The following is a 15921-nucleotide window of genomic DNA, read 5'->3' on the forward strand; positions in this document are numbered from 1 at the left end:
CAGAGATTTTCTAGTTTCATGTGGTACATCAGGCTGTTTTGTTGCCTCATTTCCTTGATACACTGGCCCATGGCCTGGAAATGCCTTATTTGTTTAGCAGACACCGAGGCATGAAAGTTGCGGGGCGACAGAAGCTTTAATACCATATAATACGTTTAACACAGTGTAATAAGTCACAGTAGGGGCGTGTGCGTAGTGACAGAGGGGCTGGAGGAACTCTTAATAGAAAGTAGTGTGGTTGCTGAATGAGAGAGAACGGAGAATACCTCCTGCCAGCAAACAGTCTGTGAAGAGAGGCTGAACCTCCCAGCCCAGGAGATGGGGTCCAGGAATGGAGGGGGGTGGATGCAACTGGTGAAGCTGGGGCCAACTGGGGGAAAAAAGGCAGAGAACTGACTGGGAGAAACTTCATCTCTCTTTTTGCTGTTCATCTCCTGTCTTCTCTTTGTGCTGGTCTATGGAATTTTTGCTTTAACAGTGAGTGAGGGGGAGCTCCTGGAGTATTTTACAGAGCAAAATGATTGATTTGATCAGAAATGTGTTTTGTAGGGCAGACTGGCAGTCATGTAACCACATAGACAATGAATTGTGGAGTCGAGGCTGGAGTCAGGTAGATGGATTTGGAGGTAGTTGCAGTGTCCAAGAGATAGAGTTCTTATTATATGATTTCATTTATATGCTGTGTCCAGAAGAGGCAGATTCATAGAGACAGAAAGTAGACTGATGGTTGCCAGGGGCTGGAGTTGGGTAATGGGTATTGGGGTGATGAAAGTATCATTAGATGGTAATGATAATTGTGCAACTTTGTGAATATACTTAAAAACCCAATGAATTGTATGTTTTTAAGTGGTGAATCTGATGGCATGTGAAGTGTATCTCGGAGAGAGAGAGAGAGAGAGAGAGAGTTCCTGAAATAAGCAGGAATAGTAAGCATAAAGAAAGCGAGATGAGTTGGAGGGAAACTCAACCCAAGAGTTGGTCAAGAATTGACAGCACTTGGAGAGTGAATATTGGCGATACCCACAGTGAAATAGGGGCCAGCCAGCCCTGACATTTCTAATTTGTATGATTAAACTGATGGGGAAAGAAATTCTGGAAAAAGCAAGTTTGGAGAAAGCTGCAATGAACAGTGTAAACTGTTTCGAATATGTCATCAAGTTGTGCATAAAGGCCCAGATTTCAGGAGACTCTGGGACTAGAAAAAGAAGTGAGTTATGGAGGGGGTGTATGCTGAAGAGGTCATCAGGCTGCTGGTGGACAACCCCATGTCCCCATCTTTTTGGCTCTCTATCCTCCAAGCTGGTCTAGAGGTGTGGTGCTGGAAGCACTGGTTTTTAAATAAAGCTGAATCTTTCTATTACTTTTCAGGCAGAGGCAAGACTGGCAGCAAAACGGGCTGCCCGGGCAGAAGCAAGAGACATTCGCATGAGAGAACTGGAACGGCAGCAAAAAGAGGTAATTGGGGGAAATAACCCTGATTTTGTGTTGTTCCCCACCCCACCCAAAATCAATACGTGGCTAGTTTCCTTCTGAAGTAAACCTGGTTCCTTTTGAAATACTGGGAATAGAGTAACTTGATGTATGTGTTTTGACGAGCTATTCTATGTCAGCAAGTTAAGTGCAATATTTGTTTGAAATTAACAGCAGATACCTATACACCTCTTGTCATAAGTTACTGTTGTGTTATAAAGTCCTCGTAATAGCCAGAGAAGGCTTAGAGATGACAGAATTATTTACTATAGCCCTAAATGTCCTAGAATTTTGACTATATTGTGATACCTACATAGTTAAGCTCTGTGAAATCATACAGCCTTATAGTTTGTAAGCATACTTAATAATGGAGGAAAATCTCCGTATAAGAAAATGGAAAAAAAAAAATCCCACAATTATAACACTTTTAGGACTCTAGTCTTGTGTTAGGAAAATTAGTATCCATGTATAGATCAAAAACTACTGGAAAGAAGTGATCATTCTCAGTACTTTGGTTTATCTATGGTGGGATTATGATTAGTTTTATGTTACACTTTTGTATGGCTAATACATTTCCATCTGTTTTAATTATCACTGGGAAAAGCAAAAAAGAAAAAATTTCTAACTAGACATATAGAAATTGGGCTGCTTTAAAAGAAAACAAATACTCTTTTTTACTCTTTCCTTCTGACATTGACCTGACTTTGAAAGTTCCCATAAAAACCATTTCTGATGTTTTAGTTCAAAGGGGGAGAAAAGCTGCAGGGCAATATTAAACACTTTATTTTGAGGTTTGTGGTGAATTTTCTGTTAATGAGTTAGAGATGTGTATAGAGTCCATGTTGTCACAGCTCAAAAACAAAGCCAAAAGCAGTTAATATATTGCTAATTTTCTTTTTTTACCTCATAGCTTCAAATATTGAATGCAGTTCTTGGCTTGAGATGAAATGGTACAATACAATGCACTGTCTTTTATGCTCCTAAAATTGTAGTGAACTGTAAGAATAGAGTTATTAAGTTTTATTTGTAAGCTGCAGACTGAACATATTTAGCTTAGTCTGTTGTGTATTTTGAATGTGTGACTTTGAATTAACAGTCATTGCCTTTCAGGACAGATGTGTGTGATTAATTTAAGACTTTCCATAGCAGGCAGTGTGTTGGAAACTTGAGTTTGTGAAACTTTTGCATTTGCAGCACTCTCATCATTCCTTTGACCGGAAATGGGGACAGATTCAGAAGTGGCTGGTAGGCTGGAATCACCTGCCCTGCATGTTGTGATCAGTTGCTGAAATATGCAATCTCAGAGTAAAACACTGACTAATCATTTGCCAAGTGGGAGTGTTTGCCATGTTTGAACCTAAAGGTCAGCGAGTGTCTCTTCTGCCTGTAGTGGACCAAATGTGTGCTCGGAGTCCAGCCATTTTCGTTGTAGTTACAGCCTCACACTCATCTCATAAATGCTCCTGACCAAGAAAGATTAAGTAGATGAATGTGTTTTCTCTCTCTGGATTTGTTCTTCTGTCCCTAAAATTTGCCCACCCCCTCCATCCCGCCTTCTCCTCCCCTGCCCCTTTCTTCTTTTCTCTCTTTTTTAAAAAGCTGTATCAGGTTCTTCATAGAAAGATGAACCAAATCATTCTTTCATCCCCTCTGAAAATTACTTTCATGTTGCTAGCTCTCTCAGTTTCCTTTCAGGCCTTACACTGTCACTCCCAAACTCGTTAGCTGCAGGAGCAAATCTCAGCCGGCAGTGTGTGAGGCACTGCGAGTCAGTGCCGACTTTGAGCTTTTGTCACTGCTGCTGAGTGCCCTGGCTGCCTCTGATTGCAGGGTTCCGAGCTTGGTGTGGGGGTAGGCTTGGGGGATGGGTAAGGACTGTTCATGCCAGGTTTTGAGTATGTGTATGTTTTCATGTGAAAATGGCCACAGGAATTTTATCATCAGAGTCTCAAAAGGAGTCTGTGATCCCTAAGAGGTTAAGAACCACTGTTTAATTGCTGCCTAACAAGCAACTTTCATAAGCAGATCCCTTCTAGAATAGCATTTTAAGGTATAACCAGAATTTAAATATTTATGATTATATTTACGTACAAATTTTAAAACTTCATCATACTTCTCATTGTGATATTTTAGAAAAGAGAGAGAAAAGATTTTGGTTACTTAAAATTAAGCAACTCTTCATGTATGTGTGTGTTTTCTTGTTATTAAAGCTATCTTATTTTATAATTCAAGTGTCTTCTGCATGTAACTGGCTTAATATTACTGGTGATGTCTTAAGAATATTTTTGCATGAGTTAAGAGAAATAATTCTTAACTGCCAAAGTGGAAATATTAATTTCCTCTTATAATTAATTATGTATTATAGTTCTCAAATTGCCTAGGATTTTAATATCTTAGGACTGATCAAAGCATTAAATAGGAAAAGCCTATGTTAAAAGTCTAATATTTAATTCTTACATTGAAAGGAGCAGTTTGGGTTACTAATAGGTAGGATTTGGACAGCAGAGAAGGTGGGGTTTAATTTCAGATAGAATAACTAACATTCCGACCCTTTCTGGCACTTTGTTCAAACTGATTCTTCCTCTAACTTCTTATCCTATCCTTGTCTTTCTGGCTGCTTTCTGTCTATGAACTTATCATAGAAGTTGGCATGTGAGCATCACAGTGTATAAATTACTAATAAATTTATAGTAAATAATGCATAGACAAACAATTGGGTTATCGATGACTAGAAGGAAGAATCTTCCTATATTAAAATTTTCTCCTAATTGTAGCACTTTTTTGCCCGTGAGTGGGCTGTTGGATCTGAATAGGGAACACGGGAGCATGAGGCTCAGGAATGAAGCTCATGTTCAGTGCATGTCTGTGTGCCAGCATTGTGCTCATACGTTCTACATACGTGTTCAGCCCCATTGTAAGACAGATCCACTCTCTCCGTTTTATAGGTAGGTGATAAAGGATTGGCAAAGTGAACAACTTTAGTTGTTGGCAGAGCTGGAATTCAAAGGGATCCGAGGGTGCCCTGTGTGCTAATGGTGGAGTGGGAGGTGGACGGACCAAGAAGGAAAGGGCCTGTGTCTTTCTGGGCCCCCAGATAGTCTTAGGTTAGCCAGTACTGCTGTAAACTGGGTGTCTGAAGCAGTGATGTGTTGGGAATCTGAAAGAGCAAATGCAGTTTGTTAAGTTTCCTAATTTAAAACTGAGGGGGCCATACGACCCAGGAATCCCACTGCTGGGCATACACACCGAGGAAACCAGAATTGAAAGAGACACGTGTACCCCAGTGTTCATCGCAGCACTGTTTATGATAGCCAGGACATGGAAGCAACCTAGATGTCCATCAGCAGACGAATGGATAAGAAAGCTGTGGTACATATACACAATGGAATATTATTACTCGGCTATTAAAAAGAACGCATTTGAATCCATTCTAATGAGGTAGATGAAACTGCAGCCTATTATACAGAGTGAAGTCAGTCAGAAAAACACGAATACAGTATACTAACACATATATATGGAATTTAGAAAGATGGTAACAATGACCCTATATGCCAGACAGCAAGAGAGACAGATATAAAGAACAGACTTTTGGACTCTGGGGAAGAAGGCGAGGGTGGGATGATTTGAGAGAATAACACTGAACCATGCATATGTGAAATAGATCGCCAGTCCAGGTTCGATGCATGAAACTGGGCATTAAAGCTGGTGCACTGGGGCAACCCAGAGGGATGGGATGTGGAGGGAGGTGGGAGGGGGGTTCAGGATAGGGGACACATGTACACCCATGGCTGATCCATGTCACCGTATAGGAAAAGCCACTACAATGTTGTAAAGTAATTAGCCTCCAATTTAAAAAAGTGAATTAATTTAAAAAAAAACTGAGGGGGATAGCTCCACCCTTCAATCAAATATTTATTGTCAGATATGTCCAGGTGTATTCAGAGGGCTGTGAGCTTTAAAAAAAAAAAAAAAAACCTTCAAGAGAACTGTTGAAAACAGGGTATGTTTCACTTCCATTTATCTAACTTAAATGTATCAAACATAATTTTCCAGGAAGGCTTAAAAGATAGATACCCCTCTTTGAAGGCATAGTCCTGTTCATTCATCCTTTGTACTCATAAGGATTCCCAAGACAGTGACAATATTTTGTCTTCTGAACTGTAGAAGAGAGGGATACTCTGCCTTGTAAATGGTACCTAAGAACATTGCTGAAATCTTTTTCTATTGACTTTCTGGTGATTAATTTTTAAAAAAGCCTTTTGGCAGTTTTAATATGCCTTTAGAAATACCTGGGAAATGAAGCTTTCTTTGTATTCCAGAGTACAAAACTAGGATACCTTGCCCCTTTCTTCATGTTCTTTCTGTGTAATTAAATCTGGATTTGGCCAGTGTAGGACAGTGTCTTGATTGGTTCAGTGGTATGGTGAGTCAGAAGATCTGAATGCTGGTCCAACTTTCCAACTTTGTTGACCCCTAACCTTTTTGTGATGCAGTTTTTTGTTTTATGTACTGTAAAATGAAAGGATCAGACTAGATGACCTCTAAGGATCCTCTAGCTCTTAAAAATAATTCTATATTTGGTGCTGGGGTCTTTCATTTACACAGGGGTTTCCTTCTGTTTCTCCCTATTTGCCACTGTGCGGTAGCATTCCAGATCAAGGCAGTAGTTAAAAGACCATGTGTAATGCCTGCCTTTTTGTGGAAGAGTAGTGTTCCATGGCAGACTCTTAGTAAAATATGTGCTTGGAGTCTTTTTGGTGTAATAAAAATTTGCTTTGAGCTTGCCTCACTGTACATATGGTAGCCATTAGCCATATGTGGGTAATTAGGTTTCGACTTGCTTGAATTGATAAAAATTAAAAATTTTGTTCCTCAGTTGCACTTCTGACAGTTTAGATGCTTAGTAGCCACCTGTGGCTGGTGGCCGCCTATCAGATAGCACAAGCATAGCGCATTTCCACTGCTGATGAAAGGCCTGTTGCATAGTGCTGGTTTCAGGTGTAGTTTATGACTATGGAATAAACTGTATTCTGTCACTTTAAATTAGCCAGCCTGTATGGGCTTATATTTTATTCTGTAGTTTTCTGAACTCATTAGGTCATTTTCCCCAAATGGTGCTAAAAAGAAAGCTGTGTAAATCTAAAGATATTCTGATACTTACTGTGTTGTTATTTAGAGTTATTTTTATAATAGGCATAATTAAGGATAAATATGAATTCATCTGTCTTTGCTGCATCGTTAATGGGATGTGCTCTTTAGAGGCAGGTTTTTAAAAGTGCGCCTGTGTGGCAGGCGGAATCAAAAGAAAGGATAGAATAAAGAGAAGACTGAACATTAAACCTTGTATTGATATGTCCACCTGGTACCCCAAATAACACTAGGAGGGGGCACACAGAATTAACTTCAACTAACAAAGCTAACTAGCCTAGAACTTGTTACCACTTAGTAAGCTGTACCTACCCTGCTGGGCTAACACTCGTGCCCCCCAAAGTTTTGTGATACATCACCTGGTAGTCAAAGAGAGGAAAGAAACTTGCTTGGCTTCTTACAGATTACATGTGTCTATTACATAACAAAACCGTGAATCAGTGATAAATTCCTAAAGATCAGAACACCATGTTGAATATTGAGTTATTGAATCATCCTGGTACATATAAACAGATTTCTGAACAGATTTGATCAGATGCATCAGTGTACACGACATATGACAAGCAGGCGTTTTTTGGAATTGTATTCAAAGATCATGACCAAAACAAAGCACTAAATTGCGGTGTTTCAGTTGAATTACTGTCCCTGGATTCACAGTGAATGATCAGGCGGAGCCACATCTAATTATCCCATCTGCGTGATGATTGTGCTGTCTTGTCATAGGGTGTTGAAGTTTTGGTGTGTTTTGGGAAAAGTGGTGTCGATTACCTGTGAACCCAGTTGGCCAGTTGTGTGTAGATTCTTAGTCAGTGTGAATTGACACTCCAAACTTTGAAATTCTGAAAGATCAGAAGTTTCTTACAGTTGATTAGGTTCTAGGGACTAGTCATTTAATTTCACATGACTGAGTACTTAATGCCACAGAGCTAATAGCTGAATATGGAAAAAATTAGAATTACATTTATTTAGTCAGTTGGGTTTTTTTGTATGTGTTTTGTTTTTACAATCTTCATAAGGCATAGCTTCTGAAGCAACTTTATCAACTCTAAAGTATTTACTCAGTTTCTCATAATTATAAGTAGTTTTTCATATTAACAATACACAGTCAGGGGCTATTTCATTTAGTTGTTCTTTGCTTTCCCAGTAGAGTGGTAAAAGAAAAAAAGTTTATGCAATGATCACAAAATTATAACCCAAACCTTTTTAAAAGAACACATTTTCACCGTTAACTACATCTGTAATAAACATTTCTTCCTGCCGTGCATAAACTAACATCGTAAAGAAATAGATCAAAGTCTGCTTCTAATGCTGACCTTAATTTCTGTTGGTTATGTATACTTACTTATTTTTATCTTGGTATATTGAGCTCTCTTGGTCATGTATCGAGTACATTCTACAAATGGCCAGACATACATACAGTTGTTCAAATGAAAACATTGCTGAGATGATTTCTACTTCCCTTCCAACTGAGGGAGGGATGTGACTGCCCAAACTCAGCTTTGAGGAAACTCACCTCTGTGCTCAGTTCTGATAGGCAGCCCTCTGCTCAGTAATTAACTGTCCATGTACTTTCTCCTTTCCCAGGAAGAGTCGGAAAGGGCCAGGTATTCCCACAGATCCAGTCATCGTCGTCCTTCTCCGGTTTGTAATAACCTACAGACTTGCCTCTGATACTTTTCCTCATCAGCTTGCTGCAGCCACTCACACACCTTTACTATGTTGTTTTTATCTTATCAGGGAGTTGAGGATGCATTGTCCATTCGAAGTCTTGGCAGTCACAGGGTTGGTATTTTAAGTTGTTTACACCCTAATAGCAAAGCTATATCCCTTTGTCTTTTCTAAAAAAAAGAGAAAATATTGGCAAAGTTCTTTTCATTAGAAAGTAATATTTTCTCTCAAATTATTATTATAAGTAAATCAATTCTAAAATCATAAATATTTTCGTCTATTAACATGTATATTTAACTTTTTTTCTATAGGACTTTTGATTTTGAAAAATCATCACAAAATAATAAGATTGATTTTATAAAATAACACCTGCATGGTTCTAACTTTCAGATTTTTCCTACTTTCAGATTTTTTTAAATGATAATTTTTTAATGAAATTTATTATTTGGGGGCATGGGTGACTAATTATAGTTTTATTCAGTAGAAAAATTGAACTGATTTTTAAAGTGCCTATCTTACCATATTTATAGAAATGATCATGCTTCAATATTTTGATTAATATTTTGTAGTTTGTCTCAAGTTTTTAGTGTACATCATTGTAAATCAAAATAAATGAGAAATTGTTCATTAAAGGCTTGCATATTGTGCCAAAAAATCTGATCTCTGTTCTTAATGAATTGTGCTTAAAGCACATTGCCTTAGAGCAATGCTTTTAATTTGTACATTATTAATATAGTATATGTGCTAATATCTAGATTTTTTTTTTCATCAGTAAAATTGTGTTCTTGTTAAGATCTATATTTGTTAATATCCCCAGGTCTGGTTTTCTTCCTGTCTTGTATAATATTCCTATCTTGCATTATTTTCCTATCTGGAAAATACACTGTATTAAACTGAGTGTGTTCTGGTATTACTAGTTATTGATATGTTTGCATTCTTAAATAGTCTTTTACTCTGGTTATATATATATATTTTTAATTCACTTGCATTCTTAAGACCATGTTTTATTTTTAGATAATTTTCCTTTTGTTACAATCTGTTGCATATTGGCTGAGTGCAGCTTTTCCCATAAATTTTGCACACGCATATGCACTAAATCGAATGGCAGGCGAGATGATGTTTTCTGAATGTACAGTTGTTCCCAGGAGTGGTTATATTTCTCATTGGTGAATATAATCTACTGTCTTTTTAGAATAAATTAGTAAGCTAGTACTTGAATCAAATATTTTGGTTGATTATAAAAGTTTAGATTTAAGAGAATATTAAAAAGCCTTTATAGAAATCTAACTAGTGGTTTAAGAATGATTTTAAAGGAAAAGAGCTTTAAGATAATAAATTTGTCATGCTTCTCCCTAAAGAGATTTGTGGTGCTTTTTTTTTTCTCACAGGGAGTTAACAAAAGCTTAAAAGTTGAGCTTGGAGGGCTTTGAAAATAATCCCATCTCACCTTTTTTTTAAAAAATATATGACTTATTGTAATGTTCATAGTTTGAAGTTCACAGTCTTCAAGCTGGTTATTTGTAAATATGCATGGGAAACTTACATGTTACTTTAACCTAATGGTAAAGCCATCCAAGTTCAACCTAATTTATTTTTAAAACAAATCTGTAAACAAGCAAAAAATAAACCTGCAATTAAATAAGGAATTGTTTACTCAGTGTCTATAAAGTGAGATTGATTTTCATTTCATGGAAATTACATCATTAAATAAATTTAAGATATAACTAGAACTCAAATGGTATTTTATTTCATTATGGTAGTTATGAAAATTTGCTATTATGGTAGCAAAAAGTAAGACTCCTAATATTTTTAAAAAGCAGTCTGTGAACTTCAAGATTAGTAAAATTTTTACTTTGTAGAGACTTCAGTACTACTGTTAGTGTACATTTAGAATATTAAAATTTTTAGACTTTCTTAGAAATGTCTGATTGGAAATGAAAGCTTACTAATAACACAGTATAAAAGAAATATAGTTGAGATAAGTTTTTTCTTTTTTCCAACTTAATAATATTGGGAGTTTTAAATTTTCATCAAATTATTGCCTTTTAGAATAACTTTACCATCTACATTATACTGAAAATGTAGACAACTTGTGTTCTCTGTAAAAATACATGTGATGGCTTAAAACCCTGACCTGAATTTTATTGGGGTTTGCTATATTATTTGGGGTTTTGGTATTTCTTTTCTAGTTATTTTTTTAAACTTATGAGCTGTATATTAAAAAGTCTAAGACTTTTGAACCTTGTATTTGATACATGAACATTAGCAGTACTTGGATATGAGGAAGATGTGTTTATGGTTTCATGCCACATTCTTCGGACTTTGAGCTCTCCTTTTGTCCAGTTAACTGCCTTTTTTGAAAGGTGTCCTGCCTGAAGCTATGTGGGGTTAGAGATGGTATCAACGCTATGGACTTTCTGTATAAAAAGAGCAGAGATAGTTCAAGATGGTTCAAGATGGTAGGTAAGGGGAAGGAAGATTAAATCAAAGCCCTGAGTTTAGAATTGAAACAGTGCTTCTTTAAAAAGCAATCTACCTTAAAAAAAAAAAAAAAAAACCTCTGACTGACTGCTTGGTCACTGCTTTTATATATTGAAATTCAAGAAGACTATAAGGAAGAGATCTGAAATTAGAAAATGAGGTAATCTTGAATCAGAGTGGTAGGGATACATCAGTTTTCACTGGTGGAGAGCTTCCCTGTTGTTTTTTATTAGTTCCTATTTATCAGTGGCTTTAGTATAATTTTAATGAATTTAATTTTAATATGCTTGGAATTTTTTATTCTGTCATTTACTCCTACACTGTTTAATTCTGTGGAAGAACCCATCGAAGGACGTTACGGGGACACGTTGGAGCAGAGCCCGTACACCCAGCAGCGAAGACCTCATGGCGTGTAGCCAGAGAAATGTGCAGCGTTAGTACTGTGCAGTCGCTGCTGACTCACAGCGCCCCAGGGGCCTGAGCAATAGGCCCATTCCCACAGAAACAAGCACTGGCCGAACTTTTGTTTCTGTAGCCTGCTTTTTAATACTTTTTATAATAGCAAGTTTGGAAATATTTTGTTTAGCTAGAGCCCTTAATATTTTCAGTTCTCTCTTCTTTGATGAATCATTTGTTTTAAACAACATAAATGCTAACTGTCACATACCGGAGGATTCTTTTTGTTCACCGGGTGTACAACCAGTAGTAGCAACTGGGATGTCCAAGTTGTGGATTTTCCTACCAGATTCAGCAGTTTTTAAAACTGAGGGAATTCCCTGGCTGTCCAGTGGTTAGAACTCCACTCTTCCAATGCTGGGGCCCAGATTGCATCCCTGGTCAAGGAACTAAGATCCTGCAAGCCTCACAGTGCAGCCGAATAAATAGATAAACTAAAACTATCTGAGCTCTACATTATATTTTGGAAAAAGAAAATCAAAGTAGATCATTTTCAGTTCAACTTGTCAAATCTTATGCTTTTGCAGAAGACCAGGTGTTACAGAGAGGATGAGAACTAAGACTGATTCCTTCAATGAACTTACCTGTTTGGGAGGATGGAATAGCTTATATGCAAGAATGTGTGATTTGAGTAATACATGTTTTGGTCATGGGTTTTTTTAAAAACAACAAAAAAGGTATTTTTTTGTTAACTGAGAGAAGTCGCAGGTAAAACTTTCATAGAGAAGGAACTTTATTTTCAGTGAAATGTCATTCACCACAGTGACTTTACCACGCACATCATTTACCACCAAATGCACACCATTAGGCATTTCAGAAAATTTTGGATAAACAAGATTTTTTTTTACACATGTAGTAACACTTTAGATTCTGTTTTCATGATAATACAAGGAAAGTATGCAAATGCAGATATTTTGCTTCAGTACCTCTTAGTATTTACTGCAATATCATTTCTTCTGAATTTAATCTTGCCAGTGATAAAATTATACCACTCAGCCTTATACTTATAAAATACATTTTGGGGAGTTTCTGCATTATTTTTTGTGATCATCTCATTAAGCATGAATTGAAACCTTTGTTCTGTCTGAACTATTATATTAATGCTTTATTAGAACTATACTTTAAAATTTTACCTTTTAGTCTATTTTAGGGTTTTTAAAATTGCAGCCTCTATGACAGGAATACATTTTACACTGTAATCCAATATTCATATGCAGAGATGTACCTGTTTTTGTATGTATATAAGTGTATAAAAATACAGAAACAAATTTTACAAAAATAATATTTACTGTACACGATCCACTCTAGTATTTTGTATTTTTTTATGTTGGTTGAACCCATAAATTGATTTTATGAACTACTAATGAGTTGCAGTCCACATTTAGAAAAACATTACTTTAGATCAGGTTTCTGAATAGTGTTCCCTAAGATCCTAAATGGGTATAAGAGTTGCAAAAGAAAGATATTTTTACCAAACTACCTGAGGAACTTGTTCATTGCTTTTGTTTTATACATTGCTCTTCTGGGCAAGATTGCTTAAAAAATCTGACTAGAATGCTTAAAAAAATTAGGAAAACACAAATCTGAGTAGTTAGTTACTGTTTAATTTGGTTTCTTGGATTTGACATGTGGTGCTAAACATATTATTTTCTTAAAGACCCTACAGGAAATATGGCTTTCTGGTCTTGTCATAAATTTTATATCTATTTTCTTTGATTTATATTTCATGCCATTCCACACTTTGCTCTGACCGAGTTTCTAGCTTTGTTCACTATTTTTCATAGGGAAAGTTCTTGAGAAGGAATGTTTTCCAGGTGTGTGCACAAGCAGATCCAAGGGAACTTTCCCCATTTTAATGCTGCAGTTGTTGTCTGTCTTTTAGTTTTGTTTTTTTTTTTGGTAAGTTTCATCATAGCTATGTGTTCCTGCTTCATTGCTTCTCCATGACTTGCTTTTGCCACGTTCCACATGATGGACAATGATGGTCACAGACCGTTAGGATGCTTAATTCCTGTATTTAAAGGCTTCCTTGGGTGTTCTGTGCTGCAGTGTACTGGGGTGAATCATCTGAACATTACTGATTATAAATTCTGGGTTTGAATGAGAACATGAAGTTTTTCCTGTACATATAGTTTAACAGTAACCTATACTAGGAAAGAGTGAGGGGGAGAGTATTCTTTAATTCACATGTCACAGCTGTTATGTTTAATAATTTTGGGATTTTAAAGTAGTGCTGGATTTTTCATAATTTTATGAATGTTTGTTGCTTCCCCCCGCGTTTGTATTTCTGATTTTGGGAATACAACCAACTTTCACCTTTTCCTGAAATCCAGTATGATGCTCTTAAGGATAGATCATCACGACTTTCATCATTAGTATGTATTGCATGACTTTGTGTTAAATTTAGTTACGCTTTATAAACAATTGGTGATGCTAATCCTAGATGATGTCTAACTTTTTCACGGGTCTGTTGTGATGTTTGGGGGAAATATATGACTAACGGCAAATTCTAGTGTGCAGTTGTGGCATGATTTAGCACTTGAATAGCTTTGCCTTGTAGGATCTCAGGATCATATAAAAAATTTTTTGCTTTCCTATTCAGGACTAAGATTGGTAGTAGTATCTTTTCTTAAAATGATGAGTCACCCAGCTGACACATACTCATTGCCCTGGAAGACATGTTTCCAGCGGTGTTTTGAGATGTACTGAACTACAGCAGCATGTTTTACAGCTACACCTGCTATGTTTTATGTTCTGTGTCACAAGCCAGCAGGTGTGAAAGGATTCAGGTGACAACTGAAACATCAGTTCCGTCCACTCATTTTTGCTTGATTTGGTTTATTTTTGATGGCATGTCATTTTGGCCAAGGAAGTTTACTTGTAGTGTGTTTTTCTTGGGTTAATGTATCCATACGTTGCCACAGCTCTTATGTTCAGAGTAACAATGTCTAAAAGAAAGATATGCACTTAAAAAAAAAAAAGGAAAGTGAATTTGTAATCACTGATTCAGGATCTAGCTGTGCATGTTTCAGGTGATGTGTGTAGAGCAGGCTGTTGATAGCTAGGCCCCTTCTAGCTGCATCTCCTCCTTTCAGACCAAAGGTGCCTATCCACATTGGACTTCTTATCTGCCAGTTGTCCTGTTTAGTAGCATTGCTGTCTTCTATCCCCTCACATGCACTTGGCTCTGACTCCTAGAAGTTACATCCAAGGATGTCAGGTTATTATCTAATGATGCTGCTGCTGCTTGAGACGGGCCACGCTGTGTAGGCTGCTCTCCGCTAAGCAGCGCCTGCTGTGGGACCAGTAACTCGGGTTAGGAGGGTCGGGCAGCGCAGTGTTACGTTTTCTGTTCTCATTGTGCTTTGGTGGATGCACAGGATTGCTCTTTGGCCTTTAAGTAAGGAGGACTGCAAAAGGAAGTGGCCTCTCTTGTCACTCGTACCTTTTTAAAGAAGAGGAGACTCAAATGAGGTGTGGTGTGAAGGCCCCCACTTAGAGCCTGCTGGTTCTGAGCCCTAATTCAGCTTTCAGTTGGCTCCACACTGAGCTGGCTGGCACGGGGGGCTGAGGGGATGCTGGTGTGTGGCAGGCTGTGTGCCTGAGCCCGTTTCCCACTAGCAGGAGGGAAATGGAGAGCATGCGTATAGACTACTGTGTCTCATATGGGCCTGTTTCCATGTATGATTTTAAGACGCACTTTATTAAATTATCTTAAGACTTCACTATATGATCTTTAAAGTTAACATCAATATTTACTTCCAGAATCATTCTTACAGTCACTCTTACGGAATGAAGAAGAGATCTTCTGGTTCTCATAAAGACCCACTGGTTAGTTCTGTTGTGTCTCATATCACAGTATTTTGTGTGGTTGTAAAATTCACTGATCCTTTCAGGGAAATTAAGAATTATGACTGCATTGGTGTGCTCTTCAGGCATTATTGAAACCTGATAATGTACTGAAACATAACTTACCAGAGCCTTATTTAAAAATAATTTTGTGTTCATGTACAAGATTTAATATCAAGTTAACATATGATGGGCTTCCCTGGTATCTCAGCTGGTAAAGAATCCACCTGCAACGCAGGAGACTCTGGTTCGATCCCTCGGTCGGCAAGATCCCCTGGAGAAAAGATAGGATACCCACACCAGTATTCTTGCCTGGAGAATTCCATGGACAGAGGAGCCTGGCAGGCCCCAGTCCATGGGGTCGCAAAGAGTCAGAAATGACTGAGCGACTTTCACTTCACTAACGTATGCTAACCCTGGTGGCTAGAGTTAGGAAAGTGTCACACTAAGTTCATTAATACTGTATTTTCATCTGTGAATTGCCCTTTGGAGGACTGTACCTTAATAGGTTTAGTGAGATTCTTATAACTTATTTTGGATATTTGAGTTGATTTAGTTGTGATGTTGGGCTTCCCTGGTGGCTCAGATGGAATCTGCCTGCAGTGCGGGAGACCTGGATTCGATCCCTGGGTTGGGAAGATCCCCTAGAGGAGGGCATGGCAGCCCACTCCAGTATTCTTGCCTGGAGAATCCCTCTGAGCAGAGAAGCCTGGTGTGCTACAGTCCATGGGATTGCAAAGAATCGGACACGACTGAACGACTAAGCACAGCTGTGGTATTATAGCCAATACCAAACTCACATGTAGCTGTCATTCTGAATGATGGTTTTTTATAGATTTGAGATTTGAG

At 37.6% G+C, this 15921-nt stretch overlaps 1 protein-coding gene across 11 annotated transcripts in view; it reads left to right on the forward strand.

The window, feature by feature from the left end:
• The window catches only part of LRRFIP2 (LRR binding FLII interacting protein 2), a 110338-nt gene that overhangs the window by 42780 nt on the left and 51637 nt on the right, over positions 1–15921 (forward strand). For 8 of the 11 annotated variants that reach the window (XM_018066876.1, XM_018066873.1, XM_018066878.1 and 5 more), the window contains exons 3-8: positions 1369–1455; positions 2665–2715; positions 8203–8259; positions 8356–8400; positions 13557–13598; positions 14989–15054. In XM_018066876.1, coding sequence (XP_017922365.1) covers positions 1369–1455; positions 2665–2715; positions 8203–8259; positions 8356–8400; positions 13557–13598; positions 14989–15054 — 348 coding nt within the window. The remainder of the gene's footprint in view (positions 1–1368; positions 1456–2664; positions 2716–8202; positions 8260–8355; positions 8401–13556; positions 13599–14988; positions 15055–15921) is intronic. The other 3 variants (XM_018066883.1, XM_018066884.1, XM_018066879.1) reach the window with 2 other exon arrangements.

Source organism: Capra hircus, chromosome 22 (genome assembly GCF_001704415.2).
Source record: "Capra hircus breed San Clemente chromosome 22, ASM170441v1, whole genome shotgun sequence".
Classification (NCBI taxonomy): domain Eukaryota; kingdom Metazoa; phylum Chordata; class Mammalia; order Artiodactyla; family Bovidae; genus Capra; species Capra hircus.